At 42.0% G+C, this 21,513-nt stretch overlaps 1 protein-coding gene across 1 annotated transcript; it reads right to left on the reverse strand.

Moving 5' to 3' along the window:
• Nucleotides 1-1,140: 1,140 nt before the first annotated feature.
• LOC111219219 (dihydropyridine-sensitive L-type skeletal muscle calcium channel subunit alpha-1-like) lies at nt 1,141-21,359 on the reverse strand. The gene is made up of 46 exons (XM_022741832.1): nt 21,175-21,359; nt 19,485-19,590; nt 17,209-17,348; nt 16,869-17,002; nt 16,564-16,716; nt 16,270-16,475; nt 16,007-16,110; nt 15,763-15,908; nt 15,605-15,686; nt 15,315-15,475; nt 14,991-15,216; nt 14,683-14,890; nt 14,428-14,548; nt 14,203-14,317; nt 14,010-14,109; nt 13,803-13,872; nt 13,246-13,378; nt 13,001-13,130; nt 12,848-12,907; nt 12,196-12,302; nt 11,984-12,071; nt 11,041-11,148; nt 10,865-10,917; nt 10,633-10,779; nt 10,160-10,361; nt 9,924-10,082; nt 8,683-8,793; nt 8,511-8,594; nt 7,793-7,840; nt 7,181-7,207; nt 6,938-7,063; nt 6,774-6,839; nt 6,597-6,688; nt 6,349-6,508; nt 6,074-6,201; nt 5,839-5,935; nt 5,232-5,334; nt 5,029-5,130; nt 4,800-4,933; nt 4,298-4,423; nt 3,473-3,681; nt 3,320-3,384; nt 2,579-2,622; nt 2,411-2,485; nt 1,345-1,581; nt 1,141-1,218 (listed from the first exon to the last, which is right to left on the reverse strand). The coding sequence occupies exons 1-46, from the start codon at nt 21,357-21,359 to the stop codon at nt 1,141-1,143; spliced, it is 5,556 nt and encodes a 1,851-aa protein (XP_022597553.1).
• Between the last annotated feature and the right edge of the window lie 154 nt (nt 21,360-21,513).

Genomic DNA, 21,513 nt, shown 5'->3' on the forward strand with positions numbered 1-21,513 from the left:
TGGCACAGATCCAGAAGTGAAGGAGAATTAAGGTCAGAAGTTGAGCTATAAGGTTCACTCAAACGACCCGCGTCTCCAAAACTTTGAAAAATGATGTAATGTACGACCGCAAAACACAGGCTGATCAGAGGACAATGTAAACAAGAAAAAAACAGTCCTCTGGAAGGCCTGTCATGTTTGCATTAAGGCACAAAACATGAAACAAGTGCAATAAATTATGCCCATGCAATTATGAATAAAATTACATAATAAGCCTTGGTGAGCCTTCAAGCTAAATCCACCATACTCCAGGTATGCTGAAGATACATTCTCTGTACGGGTCAAACTAACTGCCCCCAACTAAAAAGTGTGACATGTTCATGTAAATGAAAAACAGAAAACCTGTAGCAGCAGTGACTTAAAGTGAAAAAAATCACATGCACTGCTTGACTACAGTATGGCCTAAATTTAACAAAAACTTTAATACAGCTAAATCTTTGGGTAATTATTTTATAGATGAAATGTACCTCTATGTCCCAAATAAAAATAATAATAAAAAATGTTTCCTCTTAAACATCTGCTGAAACCAACTGCTTACAAGAGCAGTTGTGAACAGGAGGAAACGTCAAACCTCAGTAATAAAAGAGTAAAAGACAGCAAGTCCAAATGGATCAGAGGACACTGCTCTCAAAACAACAAAAAAAAAATGCTTCAACTTGCATTGTTGGCACCAGGGCCCTTTAAAGAGTGTGAACTGAATACTCAGTTGAACCTTTCTGGGCCTGGACGCGCACACTTCAGTCGTCAGTTGTCATCCTCACTGAACTGCAGCTCGATAAAGACGGCTGCCTGCTCACTGTATTCACTGAGTCACTTCAGACATTTCTAGTCACCCGTCACTTCCTGTCTCCCTCTTTGAGGCTTTCAGCAAGACACTCAGTCCACTCACATGGTTGTCCTATAAGCCTATGGAATGGATGACCTCAAAAACGCTACAAAGAAAGGAGTGCGTCAATCTGTTCACTCTGAGATAAGTTGGTGTTTTTATTAGTTTCAATAAGTCTGAAGATTAAGAAGATGTTTCATCATCAGAAATATTGTTTCTCCTTGGTTAAGTTTCAACCACACTGGACAATATATCAAACCTGAGCTAACGTGCCTTTAGGCCTTGAGCCAGGCTTGTAGATACAGATTGTCACCGGGGAACGAGCTTGGTAAAGTGAGGTGAGGTGGAGCCACCTGCAGGAGTAAAAACCACATGATAACCACGTAAAACTCAAGTGACAGCCTTTAAACTTTGGAGTCGGCCTCAGTCACCCCCTGTATGGAGGGAATCATGGGAATTGGACGTCTCTTTCTCCTCACAGCCGGATCTGGCTGGACTGTTTCCTGTGCGGCCGCAGATGGGCCGGAAGGAGGGACAGGGATGGGACGTTTCTTTTTGATGGAGGCGCGGCTGCCGGAGCGTTCGTTGAGGATGCCCTGCGCCATGCCCTCCATCTGAGCGATGGGGATCTGCATGGCATCAGCCATCTCCTTCTTAGTTGCAGACACAAAGCCTGCATCTTTGGACAGGGAGGCTAGACCGCCTTCTACTAGAGCCTGGAAGACAGAAAAAGATGCAGTGTTGGTGCTTACATACAGTAACAGTTTCATATCACTATTACTGATAAAGCAACAGCCATAATCCCACAGCTTCTGCTTATTTCATATTGTCATGCAGCATTTTAATGGATGACATGACGTGTTAACAATGATTTGATATTTTATTGAGCCCTGCAGAGGAAGGAACGTAGCCTCAGCTAAGTAACAAATGCCCTGGAGCACAGTTAGTGTCTTTCTCAAAGACACTTTCAGGAAAAAGCCACCCTGAAATATGGTTCAGATATAATAGTATTTCTATTACACTTCACAGCTCAGCTTTGGTTTATACATTTAAACAAATCTGATTTCTGACAATAGAAACAAATGAGAAAGAAGAAATGACAAAAACTCCCAACAGTAAAAAAAAAAAAATGGAACAAAAATTTCAACAGACTGAAGAGTTATAGAAGCTACAGCTTGTGGCACTTACTCTCATTAGACTATGAAATCCTGACAGAAAAAACCTTAAGGATTCTTTTTTACAGTGATTTGTCAAGTTCTCCTAAATTTTTACAGTTGCTGCTTTACACTGATGTAAAACTCAAACGGTAGGTGTGTGACGTTTCTGCTCTTGCACTCTTGAAAATGTACTGGCTTCCAAAGAAATTCACCCGAGACCTTAACCGCCTTTACTTTTTAAATGTTCAATCCAGGACGAGCCTCAGTTTGTGCCAAGGCCAGTGCTGAAAAGAAGGTTATGTTTATTATCACCCACCCATGCCAGATGTGACAGTGGATCGAGACATTGGCTGCTAATAGTCAGAGTCAGAGATGCTTCCTCTCTTACCTCCTGAACGAGCTGATCAGCTGCAGTGTGGGAGCTCTGGCTCTGACTGTCACCATAGTTAGGATCATAAGGGAACTGCAAAGAAGACGTATGCGTTCATATACTGTCGACATGAGCTGCTCATCACCACGTACACTGGATGAGTCACCCTTCAATAAAATATAATACCTGCGTTTTGTCTGTTTTCACTGTGAAGCTCCAGCGCCTGTTGTCTGAACAAGGTGAAAAAGGAAAAAGAAACGTATTTTAATGAAAAGTTATCTAGAGAAACCTGCAGCTGAAAAGATTTCTCAATTGACAGAAAATGAGTTAATTAAACAACTAGGTTCTCAGTTTTGAAGATCTGCCTCTTTCCTTTGTCTCATGACAGTAAACTGATTATCTTTGGCTTTTGGACTCATGGTTGGACAAACAAGTAATTTGAAGGCGTTACCTCCGTTATCCAAACACTATTTGCTGAACTTGAATGTGACATTTTGGCCCATGTTCAATTTATAGTACAAGGCAAAAGATATTTCTTAATCCCACTAATATCACAGCAGGCATATAACAGGCACCGGCTCTACAACATCAGAAAATGTGTTAAAATCAAGTGAATATTTTTCATTATCTGAAAACACTTTAAAATGGCTATAGCAGCCCTAAATAAAATACCAAGCTAACTACTATTTATAGATGGTGTGTGTATATTTGAGCTTGTCTACATGTGTATTCAAGTATATGTGGGGCTACAGGGAGAGGCATGCATGTCTTTAATTTGTGTGTCTTTGTGTTTTTCTTGTAAGACAGGAACAGGTGCAGATTGAGAAAACAAATGTCCCTCCTGGTATGTAAAGACTATTCGTGTATAATTTTCAGAATTTCTTCTTCACTGGAACCCAGTTTCTTTTCGCAGACCGCTGGACATACCTGGCTCTGCGTCCTCACCAGGATTGTAAAACTCTTCAGGACTGCCTTCTCTTTCATATGAAAATCTGAAAGACAACAAAAATGACCGGCCATCAGATGTATTCGCCCTGAGCATGTGTCGTCATGGTAGATGGGAGTGTGTATGGTGCTCACTCTGCGAAGGCGTTGTTGTTAGTGTTGTTCTTCGGTGTGGTTGTGGGGAAAAATTCGGTAGTGGGCAACAAGGTAGCGGAGTTGGGCGGGGACTCGGGCTGGCTCTCAGAGAACTTGAGGGGCCGCTGGTTGGTCATATGTGGGGACTGAGCGTTGGCGGGCTCAGTGGAGAATGAGTCCACCCGGTCGCCGAACAGGCCGTGAGTACGCTGCGGAAAAACCAAGCACAGACGAGCACACATGCAGATGTAATCCCATATTAGTGCAAAGGGTTAATCAAATATAGAGAACTCACTCCCATTTATATCATCATAAGGCGGAATCAGGACAATGTAACACGTGTCTCAGTTCACTTACTGTGGAAGCTGAACTCCTTTCATGTCTGTGACGCTACTTTATGTATTTTTCATCAATCATTCATGAAAGTCTTCTAACTTTCTCATTCATTTGCTGGTTCAATGGGATGTCCGTAAAGGATAAGAACAGCCTAAATGGTATTGTGAAATATAACTATTTTGTGACATATAACTACTTTGCCTGTGTTGCCAGTTTTGAAGTTGTGTGTAGGGACTGAGGAAGCTGCAAAGGAATTGTCCTTCTTGGGATAAATAAAGTTGTCTGAATCTGAATCTGAATCTGCATTCATGTGTCGATAACACCCACTTTTCAGGAACTCTAAATAACTGCCAGCATTTGTGAACTTTCTCCACGCATATAAGATCTTGTTATCAATCAGAAATTAAAGCTGATCATGACTAAAAATGATACGCACAAGTCTTCCCCGTAACGAAAGCACTGCACTTCATTACAGAAAATGCTTTTCACCTGGTAAATTCTCTCTTCTCCAGCCTCCTCCATCGCTCTGTCCATCTCGTCCTCATTCTGCAGGTCTCCTGAAATGGCCCTGTGCATCTCTGGAGCGGCCTCTTCTTCTATGCTCCTCAGACCCGCCTAGAAAAACGGATAGACGTGGAGAAGTGAAGAGCAGAGGCACATAGCACTATACTTCCCAGGATAGGAAGAAGAGAAAAGATGAAGTTGAGTACTGGTGTAAGAACAGGAAGAGGTGAAATATAAGCAGGGCTGCACAGTAAGATAAGTGCATCGGTAACAGTGAAGTGCATAAAAACCTGCTGATACAATATTTCATTCATTCATCACCAGACATACTGGCATTAACATTTATGCATAGCATATTACTCGCTACCATCTCTCTTGAGTATTTGAGAGTGATCAGAAATCGGTCACTTATTATGCAGTAATTTCCTGTCTGACATTTTAGATGTTACACTAACAATAGGATTTTGACCCCGTACTGACTGCTTACCTGGATCTCCGGGCCTGAGGCGTTTTTCTTTGAGGGCCGGTATCCGTAGTACTCCTCCTGAGTCTTCAAGAACTTGCGTAAATGGTCCTGAAGCAGGAAGGTGGCGTAGAATTTCCCCACGGTCACCTCATCATCTACAACCAGACAAGTGCAGAGTGCAACCAGTGTGAGAGATACTGGATGACTTTGTAAAGGTGAAATGTAGCTAATTATATTTATTTAGACTCACCTCCTATCGGGGGGATGACCTGGTCTAGCAGTTTCATACTGGTGCGTTTCCAGATTTTCTTTATAATGGCTCTCAGCTCCTCATTGGCCTGCTCAAAGTTACCTATTCAGAACAATTACATGCAATTATAGTTTGCACATCAAGTTGGAGGAAAATCATACATTGTATCTGAACTGTATAACACAGGCACTGATGCATTGTACCTTCTGTTTTGATCTTGAGAGCAGTCCTGACCAGAGAGAACAGGGTGGCATTGAAGGTGACGGTGCCGTCGCTGTTGAGAGGCATGTTCATACCAACCAAACGCTGAAGGCAGGAAACCGAGAGAACAGAACACTTCAAGTTTAGAGACTTTTATGGTATTTTCTTCTTTTATTTTTTTGGACTTAATTTGATGTATTCATCATTGTCATCCTCATCATTATTATGTATTCATATTATTTTAGGAGAGGGGAGGAAGGCTTGGGGATGGAGAAGAGGAGAAGCAGGGAGGGCCTTGATAGGTGGGAGATACTACGTATGATTTACACACATATACATATACACGTATAATTAAACTAAGAGTAACAGTTTTATATGGGATATTCAATATATTATGGTCTGTCTCTTTTTGTGTATTGTGTCTTTGTATGTTCCTTTACTACAATGTCCATCTGCAAATTTTATTATATTGTTAATATTATTCAACAGTCATGAACTCCTGCCAAACTCTTACTATCAGATTACTACTGATTACTGCTATTACCAAACTATCTGACGGTATATGCAGAGAGCCATTTGGTTTTGGACCCTGTTTATGATTGTATGTACCTTACACGCAGCACGATGAGGACAGAACTTGCCGAAGCCCAACGGAGGCTGGATGCGTCGCAGCAGCGTCACCACATCCAGATGTTTAATTCTCCCCCTGTTAGACCCATGAGACATGTTATACTCTGAAGTGGCTCACGCCTCCTCCTCGCCTAATCACAGGGGTTAACTGAACATATAAAAAAAAAAAAATGAGAGCGGGATTCTCTGGATCTTAATTGGAGTTCAGGCTTACGTGGCTTCAGGGTCATATTCAGCCCAGATCTTCTTAAACTCATCCAGATGATGGGGGCCGAGGAGAGACCAATCACGGGTCAGGTAGTCAAAGTTGTCCATGATGACAGCTACAAACAGGTTGAGGATCTGAAGTTGGAAGGAATAAAACACATTTATTTATACTGGTTCAACATTTCTGGGAAGAGAGAACAGATTTTTTTTCATCATATGATAATGGCTAAAATATGACACCGGCTCAAAGGTAACTGTTAGCACTTTATGATTGCTTCTCACCAGGAAGGCGCAGAGACAGTAGAAGCTGAGGAAGTAGAAGACAGCGAAGTTGGACCCACAGGTGTGCTCCTCTCCTGGCAGGAAGTCAGACTTGGGGTCACACTTCTTTCCGTACATCGAAGCCATCATGACCTCCTGCCACGCCTCACCAGTAGCACATCTGGATACATGAATGCACACCAAATACAGTGAGATCTTTAATCCTGCAAACAATGAGCTTTGAACCGCGTCCCGGCCCACAGACTCACCGGAATAACATCAGAACAGCCTGAGGGAATGTCTGGAAGTTGTTGTTGCGGTTGATTTGAGTGCCGTCCACTAAGGCTACCTTTCCAAAGATCTGAAAGGTTGTTACAGTCCCAGTTAGCAATCTACAGATGTTTTTAACTTCTTTCCATCCAGAAAATAAATACTGAAGACTGTACCTGCATCCCGATGACAGCGTAGATAAAGAAGAGCATCACGATGAGCAGAGCTACGTGAGGGAGAGCCTGTAGACACAAAGCAAACAGTCAGGTTATTAAAAGTGTGTTACAAGTGGAGAATGGAAAGAAAGATGAAGATGATGATGATGACCAGTGTGACCGACCTGGAAGGACTTGATGAACGTCCACAGCAGGTTACGGATGCCCTCCGAACGGTTCAGCAGTTTGACCAGACGCATGACACGGAAGAGTCGGAAGAACGTGATGGAAACGGAAGCATTTTCCGAGGCCTGTGGACAAAGGGAAACAGAGCGTTTGAGGAAACAGAAAAATCTAAGAACAACAGAAAAAAAAGTTTAAATATTGCATAATAATAGAATTTAAATTTTAGGAGCGTTTAGACTTACCGCAATTGCTTGCATAGGATCTGTCTCCTGCACAGAGTAGATAAAGAGATTACATACTGTAGTGATATATGATAGAAGTTATAATATTATTAATGAGAGGCACATAGCAGACATAGCATTTATCAACTGTTAAACATTATTAAGGAATGATGTACAATCTCAAAATAGGGTTAATATTAGAGACGATTTTTCCACCTGTGATGAGTTACAAAGCCTCCGGGTCTTAGTTGCTGAAAACTAGAAGAAGAAGCTGCAGCTTGTAACTCATGCGAAATAAACAAATACACACGCTATTCTGTCAAAATATTAACAGCTTTCAGTCATTTCAGCCACCATTAATACTTGCTGTGATTATATATAGTGTTGAGATGTAGCCCTGTTTGTGTAGACAGCATGAGCCATACTGTAACACAATATAGCAAATAGCTTGAGGTCTTAATTTACATTTGCTGTGTAAGATGAGACAAGCAGTAGAAACGCAGATGTTTCGCCAGTAGTTTGAGCCGCACACGGTTCAGTACAGTAGCACTACAGTTTAGTGGAGAACACAGTGGAGTGCTCACACAGCAAGGCTCATGCAGCAGTGCAGTGCAGTGCAGATCAGATATTTACAGCACAGCCATGAAGACAGTACAGTCCTCCACTGGAGGCCAGGGCGGTCTGTGGAGGATAGACAGATGAGGAGTGAGGTGCGTGGGGGAGGATGGAGGGGTTGGTGGGGATAAGAAAGAAATGAAGAGAAAGCAGAGGAGGAATAGGAGGAAGAGAAGACATCAAATACATTTTGGATGGGGAAAACTGAATTGTGTTTGAAAAAGATGAGTATGATGCAGTGCAACAATGACAAGAGAAAACTGTGACTAGCCAGAGGAAACACAGTGTTTGTGTGGCATTATCACATACCATAACACTAAAACCCTTCATTGATATTGTGCTCTTTTTTTACGTGCGCAAACGTGACATATAAAACATCAGATCACTGAACACATTATAATGAATAAGTGTGGGAATAATGGTTTTGTGATGGAAATGGCAGTGCATCTGAGGCTGCATAAGGCACTGAAGAGGGTGAGAGTGGAGGGGGTGAGGTAAAAATGGCCAACAACAGTACTGACCATGTCCTGTGAGCTAGTTCTGCTGGCACCAATCAGCTTTTGGGCCACGATTATATGCTTCTGGGTCAGAGCATTGAATAAATACATTCATGGGAATGTCTCATTACGACAACACAAGGGATTTTCATATACACAGAGCCTGCAGTGAGAATCTGATATCTGTGGAATTCATTAGAGTAGATTAAAAATGCTGCGCTGTTGTTATCCGTACTCACATCGACTTCGCTCAAGATCACATCAACAACGCTGCCAATGACGATAATGAAATCAAAGACGTTCCAGGGGTCTCCAAAGTAGCCCTGTACAGAGAGGTAAAGCACCGATGAGACAGTGGGACCACCAGACTGAGTGGGTAACCATTTGAACAAGAGACGTTCGAGTGTTTACCCTCGCTTTGAAGGCCATGAGCTTGAGAATCATCTCCACGGTGAAGAGCACGGTGAAGATCAAGTTCAGCATGTCTGACAGCTTGGTCACATGGTCCGACTGGTTACAGTGCTGTTCAAAAGCAAAAGCAAAAAAATGAATCTCAACATGCCGCAGCTATTAGCTTGACATGGTATTATTACAGACTTTAGTTTTAGTGACGATTATTACATATCACTGGCTGACATTAGCTAATACACTGACTTATACACTCTATAACATTAAATATTCACAATAGAACAAGCAACATTGAAGTAAAAAAAAACATGCTTAGGTTTTATTTATTCAGTGTTTAACAATCATAACCTCAGCTCATCTGCTTCATCAGATCTATGTGAACAGATTTGGTATTCATGTCACTCTGTCATCAGATTCTGCTTCAAATGTTGCTAAATTCTGATTGGTACATAGATATTTGTGACATCACATTTTTCCAACTGAGCCCCGCCCACTTTAAACCAGTGAGAAAAGCACAGACAGAAAAAAAAAAGAAATACAGAAATACAGAAATCTTTCATGTAAAATAACCAGAATGGTTCTAACTTCATGCGGGATCCCATCACTCAAAGTAAGAAGCCGATTGAGAAAATATGTTTCTGTGCCTTTAATTGATAAGTCACATGTATTACAACTTGGGTCTTATTTGGGTCATAGCTTTGGCCATCATCAGCTTATTAAGTCACAATTAACTTAGTGTGTACCGTGTCATCATAACCCATAGAAATAATGGCCAAAAACCGACACAAGTAAGGATTAGCCTTTAAATATAAATAAATCAGGCCTGTGATGAAATTTAATAAAGAAATGTTAAAAACTCATTTACTCAGAGTGTTGTATCGTGCAGTCCTCTTCGACCTTAGTCATATGAAAAATCCAAATCATCATTTGCATGCACATTAAGGTTTTGTAAATTAACTGACAAAGAAACTCTTTACTAATCTGCTCCTGATTCCTCCCAAAATTAATTAGACTGGGATTTGCTGGAAAGCAGCAGAGTCCCATATTTTAAATACTGCGTCAAACTCTCACATTTTCATTAATTAAATGCTGTAAAGAAACACTGAACCCTTGTCATCTTGCATAAAGAAATGCTTACACCCACATCTAAAGATACTGAGTACACACTGACACTAAATATTGTTTGTCCGCAGCCTCAATACGATCAGTGCTTTTAGATTGCACTATGACCTTGATTTACATACCTGCATCCCCAGACACAAGGTGTTGAGCATAATGAGGAAGAACATGAGGTACTCAAAGTAGGAGGAGGTGACAATGTACCAGACCCTGTACTGGTAGGGGTTTTTGGGGATGTAGCATCTCAGAGGACGAGCCTTCAGGGCGTACTGCACACATTGACGCTGAAGGGAGGAAAGAAAGTAATTAGCCACTCTATATCTATACTCTCTCACTGTCCACAGCTTCTTCTCTCAGGTACCTGGTTCTTGTCCAGCTCACAGTCCTGATACTCCTGCTCGCCTTGCTCCTGGAAAGTGACGATGACAAAGCCCACAAAGATGTTCATCATGAAGAAGGCAATGAGGATGATGTAGATGATGAAGAAGATGGACACGTCCACACGGTTGTTGAAGACAGGACCCATGTCCTCTTCATCTGAATCGATGGCTCTGTATAAGAGTCTGGGGGCACACGGAATGATGTTTAGAGAGTAGGGGAAGGAGTTGGGCAAAGATCAAAGATCAGAGATACAATAAGGGTAATCTGTGTAGATGAAATTTATAATTCAGTGGATTGAAAAGAATATATTGCCTCTTCTACAATCCCTGGCTCCAGACAATGGAATTACCTTCAGCTCAATATCCACGTAATACAATATTCTGTCTTCTAACTCAATCAAAACAATCCTGTTGAAGACACAATTTGTCAAATCAAAATTTATGCTGTGCTTACTTTGGCCAGCCCTCAAATGTGGAAACAGTGAAGAGAGCCAGCATGCCATAGAGCACATTGTCAAAGTTGAAGTCACTGTTGAGCCATTCTCTCTTAGCCACCACGGTGTCTTGTAGGGAATTCTCCATGTGCTTCAGGAAGGATCCCCTGAGAGCAGACACAGTGAATGGTCAGTCTGAAATAGCTTTAGGGTTTTGATGAATGATTCATATCCGAAAGATGTTTGACCTACTGGCATTCCTCCCCAGTCAGTTTGGACACGTCTGTGCAGCTGTAGAATTTACCCTGCGAGGGAAAAGAATTAGCGACTCTTTTAATACACACGCAGCGAGGCCTCTGTACTTACAGTTCAATAGTCTGGAAATACAACCTTAACAATATCATACTACGTGTGGTGTCAAAACCCACCTTAAAGAGTTGCACTCCTATACAGGCAAACATGAAATTCAGCAGCATGGTGACCAGGACGATGTTGCCGATGGTTTTGATGGCCACGAACACACACTGGACCACATGCTGCAAACAAAGACAAGCAATGACCACTTCATACTGAGTCCAGTAAGGTGCAGGTTTGCGGAAACATACCCGTGGTGGGTAAGCAAATACAATTACTCAGTTAGTTCTGCTACTTTATACTTCCACTCTACGCAACATTTCAGACAAATACTTACTTGTTTTACTACACTGCACTACAGCTGAGGATTTTACATTAAAAAACATTTGGTGAGCCTACAAAATATAAAGCATCGTTAGAGATTAAACCAGTGGTTCCCAATCTTTTTGGCTTGTGACCCTTTAAGAAAAAGCAGTGCATATATTTGGAGCCCTTTGTCACATTTCAGATGTCAATGTATTGTATTGTTAAACTCCTCAGAAGGTTTCGTTTACCTAATATTTTGAGGTCCAAAGATGTAAAAGTATCCAATATTTCACATATTTCCAATATCTCATGACCTGTCCTATTTATCTAGGTTAGGATCCACAGCACTGAACCACCTGACTGCATCTAAAGTAGGTATACTTGACAACTGTAAAATACAAGTTACCATTAATGCATCAGTATCAAAAATCTAATAATGTCATAAAATAATATATATAATAATGATAAAATAATATATCAATGGCATGGGCCATTTCTTTGCAGAACAAGTTCTTAAACTTTTGTACTTTAAACTCATTTTGCTGATAATAATTTTGTACTTGTACTTGAGTGAGATTCTGAATGCAGGACTTTCACTTGTAATGTATTTTCTCATTGTTGTATACGTAATATTCAATTAAAGGATCAGAATACTTCTTCCACATAAACATAGACATTTCCCCAGTGGAATTATCTATGAATGTGTTATACCTTTAACCCTTTCGCTCTGTTGATGGCCCTAAGAGGCCTCAGCACCCTCAACACCCTGAGAATCTTCACCACAGAGATGGCACTGGATCTGAATATAAGACAGGGCAAAAAGCAGTCTTGATATGCATGTATGGGAATACTAAAAAGTATAATGTAGGCTAAGAAAATAACAATGGGATTATTCCATATCTAATGTAGCAATCCCAACTCACTCCATTCCCATAGAAAGCAGGGAGACTCCGACCACAATCAGATCCAGGATGTTGAAGGAGTTACGGCAGAAGGAGCCTTCGTGCATAAACGCTCCATACACTGTCATCTGCCGGTCAGATACATCACAGAAGAAACAGAAACAGAAGAAAAAATGTGCTGCATTAAATGTCAAAAATGAACTTGCTTCCCACCAGTACTGACTGGATTTAGTGTTTGAAATTCAGCAGGGCAACTAGCTGCTATTATTGTGAATTAGATACATTAGTAGAAACATACAAGGCTTGCAATATTTTAGTGGCCTGTGATATTCTTAATGTGGTTTCAGAGAATTATTTCTCTGCCAAGAGCAACATTGAATAGGGAATGAGGCTGAGATGTTTTTTTTTGGTGTGATTTTTGGCACAAAATCGCCAAAAACAACATGTAAAATATTGAAAAAATTACCATTACCTGTTATTTGGTATCTTGACTACCCAAATTAGGCATACAGTATACTAAATACACAGATAGATAGACAAATAGACAAATAGATAGATAGATAGATAGATAGATAGATAGATAGATAGATAGATAAATAGATAGATACTTTATTTATCCCCTAATGGAAATTCATATAATAAATTCATGCACACAACTTCCAGTTGAATTTACCTTTAGTACAATCTCAATGGTGAAGACAGTTGTAAAGACAATGTCAGCATAGGCCAGGATCTGGAGGAAAGACACAGACAGCAGGGTTGTCTTCAAATTTGGCCTTATCTCAGCAGTTACTGTACATCGTGCGGTGCTAGACCTGATTGTCACCTGGTTTCTGTAGGACTTGGGATCGATGGGGTCCTCGGCTGCCAGGGAGATGGAGGAGAGCAGGATGAACAGGAGGATTAAGTTGGTGAAGGATGAAGCATTGATGATCTTGTAGCACAGCTTTCGGAACCTGGATACCAGTAAGTAGCCAAATGTAAGCACACACAGACACACACATACCATTTATCATAATATTACATATATTTTCAGGTTGCTATTATGGACGAGGACAGTCAGATTCTGACTTGTTCTGAGGGCCAAAGATGAAGAAGGAGCTGGCTTCAGGCAATGGAACCGCTTCTTCCTTCAGCTGCAGGTCGGCCATTGGTCTGGGCCGAGGGCTGATCGGGATTTCAGGCTCTTCCTCCTCGTCATCACCTAGCATGTGGAAGAAAGCAGACTCAAACTTCTATAGTGCAATGGCACATCTGCTTATTCATGGTATTCATGTTACAGTGTCACAGAGAAGAAAGAGAGAAAAACAAAGATTGCTTTGGAAAAAAAAAAGGAAATCTATACTTGTTATACTGCCTCTACTGAATCACGTAGTAGGCTTTATATGGTAGTCACCAGAGTAGTGTGAAAATAGCCTGACTTTAGACTGCTTTAAACCCAGCTCAGGGAATTGGCTGAGTCTAATAATAATGAGGGGTTACTATACTTATACTGTAACATAGCCAAGACAGCAGCACTGGTAAACAGCCAGTGTAATGAATACGAATTCCCGCAATCAGTGAACTCCTTCTGCTACAACTGCATTGCTGAGAAAAAGGGTTCAAGATGCAATAAAAGTTTGTATTACCTGGAAAGTCGGCAGGTGGGAACGGATCTTTCACTTCATTGACATTGGACTCAAACTCATCAACTTTAAGCTGGAAACAAACATGCATATGTATATATAAATGCATATGTATATATTCTTACTACTTACTGTATAGGTACCTAGCTTTTTATTAATGTATCAGTCTAAAGAGTAAACATGTGATATGACACCAGAGACAACACTAACCTTGGCTGTGGTGGGAATTCCCTCCATCTTGGCCCTCTGCTCTGCCAGTTTCTTAGCTATCCTCTCCCTCTCCTCATCAGTCTTGTCAGGCATTTTGGACCTGGAGGGCAAGCAGGGAAAGGAATGGAATAAAGTTGAGCTATGAGTAGACATAATAAATCATCTCACCCAGGTTTTAACTTATTTTATTCACCTTAGCAGCTTCCTTCTCAACTTCTCTTCTGCCTTTTCTTTCTGAGCTGAAGTCAGACTCTCCGCCTCTGCCAGGTTGTCGACGGCGATGGCCAAGAAGACATTGAGGAGGATATCTAATTGCACTGAGCTCAGGAAAACAAAATCTTGGGATTTTTGTTAGCATTATTGTTATGTATTCAATTTCTAAATGTCACAGGACATTGTGAGTGCATGCGAAGGATACAGTTTCCACAGACAAAGAGGATGATAAAGTAGATGGCGACTAGGATGCCAGGGAAATCAGGCCCTCCATGAGCCATAATGCCGTTATACATGATGCTGGTCCAGTCCTCTCCTGTTAGGATCTGAGACAGTCAACGGTTCAAAAGCAGACAATGATTTTTCATTGCAAACTATGAATCATAAAAATCAGTCAAGCTAGGCTTAACAAAATCAAAGCAGAGTTTTATAAAATGTGCAGAATCAGTGATAGCCTCACCTGAAATACACTGATGAGGGCCTGAGGGAAGTTGTCAAAGTTACTGCGTCTGGGTCTGTGGTCGGGAAAGTTAAATTTCCCCCCAAAAACCTGCATGCCGAGGAGCGAGAAGATGACGATGAAGAGGAAGAGAAGGAGGAGCAGGGAGGCGATGGAGCGGACAGAGTTGAGGAGGGAGGCCACAAGATTACTTAGAGAGGTCCAATACCTGCAAAGCAGTTGAGATAAGAGGTGTTAAGTGACAATGAATAACACTAAAACTGTTTTAAATTTGATGCAACATTATCATTTGAGGGGACTGGGCATACTTTGTGACTTTGAGGATCCTCAGCAGCCGAATACACCTGAGTACAGAGAAACCCAGAGGAGCCACGGCTCCTGCAGACAGCATGATCATCTCCAGGATACCGCATAGCACCACAAAGAAGTCAAAGCGGTTAAACAGAGACATGAAATATGCTCTAGGACCGAGAGCATACATCTTCACAAACATCTCAATGACAAACAGCACCAGCAGTACACGACTGGCAACATCTGTTGAGATAAGAGGAGGAGAGAGACGGATGGATGAAGCTGGGAGGGAGAGAATATGTGTGAATAAATATTCACAAAAATATATATTAATCACCAACCTTGTATGGAAGTGAGCCAGTCAGGCTGGTGGTGATACTCTGTTGCTATGGTCAAGGTGTTGAGGAAAACGAGGAACATCACAGCCCAGTAAAAGCTTTTTGTTTTCACATAAACCAGGCACTTCATCCTGAAGAAGCGATTCCAGCGACGGGCCAGACGGCTAAACACACACACACACACACACACACACACACACACACACAAAAACAAAAAAACTCTAGTTTACTGTGCGAAGCTCCTGTGGCTATTGCAGGTGCACGTCTACAGATTTACGAAAAAGCAGACTCACTAGTAGAAGACGATTTGACTCTTGCCCTCCAGGTCATACAGGCTGTCTGTGTCAGAATCTCCACTGGTCAAAGGCAGCAATCCTGACAAGAGAATAACAGTTGGAATTCAACAGTATCTCTACATGGGATGAGTGCCGAGGCGGTCAGCGCCACTTACCTTTGCCCTCTCGGTCGGCATCCAGGACTTCAGCGTGAGTGATCCACTCCATGTAGCCATGGAGGTCTTCATCCAGCTGCTGACGCTCTCGCAACTTCTGAAACTCTCCACGCGACCTCGCCTTCTCTCTCTCTTTGGTAAACTCTCTGAAAGCAAAAGAAGAAATGTGACGGTTTATAGCTTATTTGTGTCGAGAAGCAGAGATGAAGACAGTAGAAATAACCACAGATAAAAGTAGTCTTACCCACTGAGCACACCCAGGACCAGATTGAGCACAAAGAAGGAGCCCAGCAGAATGAGGGGAACAAAGTAGAGCCAGGGCCACTCATTTCCCATGGCATCATTAATCTGAAAGACAACTCTGCGTCAGCCACAAACAGCTTACTCTGTTAGTGTATGCTTTGGACAATAAACACCTGAAGTGTTGAGGTGCCTTTTAGTTAGAACACAAATTCCCTGACAGTGAGAATGAGAAAGAAGAGAGACAATGTTCAAGCGGTCACTGACCCAGTAGAGCACTTTGGTCCACCCCTCCATGGTGATACACTGATAGACAGTCAGCATGGCAAAGCCGATGTTATCGAAGTGGGTAATGCCATTGTTGGGACCTTCCCAGCCTGGCCGACACTCAGAGCCGTTGATGATGCAACGGCGTCCGTTACCAGCCTGAGCACAGGGAGCAGGCAGCTCGCCCTCTGCTGTAGCATAGATATCTGTGGGCCAAAGAACAGAGAAAAATATAACATAACATAATACAAAAGCACAACTTAAACTCTGCCTAATTGTTCCTTTCACACGTACTTGTGTCGGTGTAATAGCAGGTCTTATGCATTTTGCACTTGAAGAGCTCCAGTCCCATGATGGCGTAGATGGTGACCAGTAAGAAGACCAGCAGGGCGATGTGCAGCAGAGGCAGCATGGCCTTGAGGATGGAGTTCATCACCACCTGCAGGCCTGAAGGTGGGGGGTAAAACACAGAACATCACAATACTGTATAAAAAAATCTCAATAGAGTCTGTTACAGAATACAGATATACAGTTCCTGCACATGGATTGAACAGTATAACACGGCAACAGGGTCTTTCTGCGGTACGTGTGGCTCTTACTGGGGACTCCAGAGACGAGGCGAAGGGGTCGTAGCACTCTGAAGGCTCTCAGTGCCTTCATGTCAAACCCCCCTCCCTTCTCCATTGGCACACCAGATATCTTATGGACTGTATCCATGACAAAGGTGACAAGGCTGTAGGAAAAAAAAGATGATGTAAGCACCTACTCCCACAAAACTGTAGCATTGATGACTTATATTAAGTTTTTTTTGAGAACTAAACTGAGCAATTTTGACAAGACATTACATTTTCAACTTTGTCAAAGGCAGTTACAGTGATCAAGAAAAGCGGTGGCCTTTGGCAGTGGAGATATCCACCTGCAGCACACAGCTCATTTTACCCCATGAAGACGATGACAAAGTCCAGTATGTTCCAACAGTTCCGTAAATAGGCGCCTTCATGGAAAACAAGCCCATACGCCACTATCTTCAGAAAGCACTCTAACGTGAAGATTATCAGGAAGATGTACTCCAAACTCTCCTGCAAAAAGACAAACACAAACCAGGAAATTACATTTCACAGCCTGCAGGGTCAATTCTCCAGTAAAATATGCAATGATTGGAGTTAATGACAACTTTGGCCTTTAAGCACCTGCTAAGGAGAATAGCAATAGATGTTGCTGGTGCTAGATGAACTCAATAGCTTTGGTAGCCTTTTAGCTAAATTAAACATGACCCCAGAAGGTTTAAACAGATGGGTGGACCATGAGTCAGTGGTGAATGAAACAATTTTAGCAACAATTTATCAAGTCAGAGCTCTGAGGCGGAGAGGGTGTAACACAAAGCCAACAGTTTGCAGAAAATTAAATGCTTTCAGTGGGGGTAAACAGATAAATGTCAGGCTGACTGAATAATTTTGCAGATCTGGCCTGTTTCTGTGTCTTTTTTGTCAGTGTTGATATTTTTCGAGGACACACAGCAGACAGACACAGAAGCGAGCGAGGTTTCCCTCTGGCGCTTTAACATGTCCTCTACATGTCGGAGTAGAATTATTTGTCTACCAGCACAAATTTGCTTAAAAAAGCAATTAAACTGTCATTAGTAGATACATTTTTTTTTTTACTTTTCTGCTTCATTGTTGATGTAAATACAAATGTCGTAGGAGAGGAAGGGATAACATGAGAACAGTATAGAGTCTAAAAGGAAATCAGGAGAGTTAATTTGAGGTACACGATACATTTTATATGATATGCTGTTTATTTCCCTTTGATCCTTTTACACAAATCGGGTCAATAATGTTTGGCTGAACCAACCGGCAGCAGCCCCCGAGCCCCTGATCAATAAGAACCTCCAAGGCCAACCCTGCATACATTAACAATAACACATTTATAAACATAAGAAATTTTGTAATTCAAATGATATCAAGCGGAACAACAAGTAGAGCTGTGCTTCTGCGTTGTTACAAACCAACATATCTAAGGAGCACAGTACGAGTGCGGTAACATTTGCGGCCTCTCCTGTATCCACCTGCATCAGTGGGGTGACGCCATCTGTGCCGACCTACTTCTAACAGAGAAGGGGGGGGGGGTTTGACTAGCTCTTCTTACATCGGCACACTGAGAGGTAAGAAGGATTTGGCAAGCAGGCCAGAGCAAAGAAAAAAGATGGGGTCAGTTTTAGGTTCAGATACCTGATGACTTGATGAATTTGGCTGGGGTGTAGGTCAGTTGGTTGCGTACCAACAAGCTTCAACCCAGCGATGTGTGGAGTTTATTATTATTTTAATACGTGATGGCTGGCTACAGGTGCTATATGTTGACATTTGCACTGGATGCAAGGTCTCTCACAGATAGTGATCCACATATCAAGACTCACACAACAAGCCCCCCCAATACACACAACACCCGTGTCAATACGACGTCAAATATCTAGACACTGGCAAGACATGTAATACACTGTGGAGCACACATTTATCTTTTGCTCACAGATAGGTTCCACCGGTTGTTCACCTTCCGACACGTAATGCATTATCCACACAGTATAAACACACACCTATGAGCCTCAAACGTAATAACGCCTGGACACACACCTGCAGCTTCCAGGTGTCAAACCTTCCACCAGCTAGTTCACACAATGGGGTCATCTAGAGTGTGAGGAGTCATGAAACCTTTGTTTAAGCTACTTCAATTTTACTGGCAGAATACTTAAATAAAATGTCATGTGAGCCATCAACCCAGATGAGCTCAGTTTTAAAGGATTGTATACTGCATGTGTGTCTCAAAACAAACACAGGCATTATGAGACATTACTGCACATCTTTGTATTATGTAGCTTTTATCCATTTGATCAGAGAGGGATAAACTGATTAGAGTTGAAGGAGAAACCAATAGCACATTTGTTTGATGACACATTCCTCTGCAGATACACATGGGACTCCAAATAAAGAACTGAGTTGTGTCTGGAGGCATTTAAATGGAACTTGGCTCTCAGACCGATGACCAGCTGGAACAGCAACCTGACTAAAGCACTCAAACACATTAAATTGTCGAGCACAGCTGCGCAGTTATCATCTGGTCATGGCAAAATACTGCATCCCTCAGAAATCAGAGACAACTTTCCTCTTAGAGTCCTGAGACTTACATCAAAGAAAGGCTGTAAGGGTCAAACTCATACTCACCAAGCTCAAGTTGGTGTTGTTACTGTCTTCTTCAGGCATGGGCAGGAACACAGCCAGAGCAACACAGTTTGCAAAGATGGTCAATAGAATGATGATCTCAAAGGTTCTGAATGGGGAAGCTCAGGATCATGACAATAATACATGAAATGGACTGGTAAAATCCCAGTTACCACCAGAAGGAAATATTACAAAACGGATACATTTTACATGGAATAACTCGTGGTGATAATATTCGAGTGATAATGGAGGGGTAAGAAACATTTTTAGAAAATAAATGGTCCATTACTTTATCTGTGTGACTCGTTCTGTACTTTCTGTGGCGTAATGTAACAAAATATGACAAACAACGCTGCAGCACTACTAACACTGAAGTGTTGGCCTCTAAATGCTGCGTGAAACATCATCCCTAAACCGACCCATCGGGTAACCAGTAAAGCGGTCACAGTTAATGTAATCTTGTCTGCTGTGCTGCTTCATTCTCATCCATAGGGGGCTCTCTCAGAGAATTCCCCTGCCAGGTCAGCATCATGTCTCTCTGTGATGCCGCGGGACAGCTGCAGAGCCCAAGAATATGACCAAACCATTTAAACTCAGTCTACTCATCAGGAATAAAACTGTTTGGTTATTCTATGAGGTATTTGTTGATTCTCATGCCTGTGAGCAGTCATTTTTGAAAGTACTGTAAGTAGTACTTGAGGAGTTTAATTCAATTTCTGTCATTTTGATCTAATTACAGCACCTGTCCTGTGTTACAGGATCACATGCCAATGTGATTAAACTGCTGCAGTAAAAAAACTCATGACCTGGTTGAGCATATGGAGATACAGTTCAATACATACATGTTCAGAAAAATCATAGCTATTTAAACCATAATGATGTTTTGAAATAGACATTCACTGTTAAACTCCATGAGTCCATATAATATATTTAAAATGTTAGCATAAGGATATTGTCACTGGAATAGATATGATCAACTCATTCTATTTTGGATGGAAAACATCTATTATCCAGGAATGGCCGTCAGGCTAAAAGCAGGAAATCCCCTATAGAGGCCATAACATCACTCAGCAGCCTGCCTTGTGTTAAAGTGTCAGAACTAACAGATTGCGGCCGGCATTGTAGAGCCACTATTTCCACATTAAAAGCAGAATGTCAGCCAGTCAGGACGCTAAGGAGACAGCTTCATTAATTATTTTCATAAGTCTGATATAAATAGATAAGCAGAGAAGCTCTCCAGGTGAAAATACGACGGCTACAAACTTGACTTTGACACAGGGCGGCCAGATACATAACAAAAGTCTTAACACTTCAGGGATTGCCTTAACACAGATTTGAAAGAGACTTGGCTTTGCCAGACTCATCGCAGGTGGACTACATGGCTGATAATTCACTGCCATGCAGACACATAATTTCTGTGTACTCTAGCTGTCAGTGTTCTTAACCACAGCACTACATGCTGTAATAACTGTGTAATACCCTGAGGCTCTTAAATACTGTGTGTTCACAAGTGAAAATTACCTTTAATTACCTTTTTTAAGCAAGACTGGATAAGCATGTAATGTTTAAACGGCATATGTTTAAGCTGGTGTCTACTACAACAGTTGTCTGTGTGTTGTGTATGTATACTGTAGACGTCAGTGTATGTGTATGTGTGTGTGTGTGTGTGTGTGTGTGTGTGTATAAAGGATACTTCCACTCTACGATATTGATGCAGGCCTTGCGGAAGGGGTTCTTGAGGGTGAAGAAGAAGAGGGATCTCGCGGGTCGAGGGTTACCCCCCGTGGCCTGTAGCTTCTTCAGCTTCTCCCTTTGCTTCCTCTTCAGCTCCTCTTCATTCATGATGACCGGCTTGGCCGCCTCGCCGTTGGCCGCCATCTTGGTGCCTCTACCTGAGAAGAGCTCCCAGTCCACGAGAAATGAGTCCTGTCACTTTATAGTCCCAAACTGCGGCACACTATAACTCCCTGTTGTGAAGGCCCCTGGGTTCCTGACCTGCCAATCCTGTGAGCACTCCTCCACCGACCTCTCT

This window comes from Seriola dumerili, unplaced genomic scaffold (assembly GCF_002260705.1).
Source record: "Seriola dumerili isolate Sdu_G_001 unplaced genomic scaffold, Sdu_1.0 BDQW01000056.1, whole genome shotgun sequence".
Lineage (NCBI taxonomy): Eukaryota > Metazoa > Chordata > Actinopteri > Carangiformes > Carangidae > Seriola > Seriola dumerili.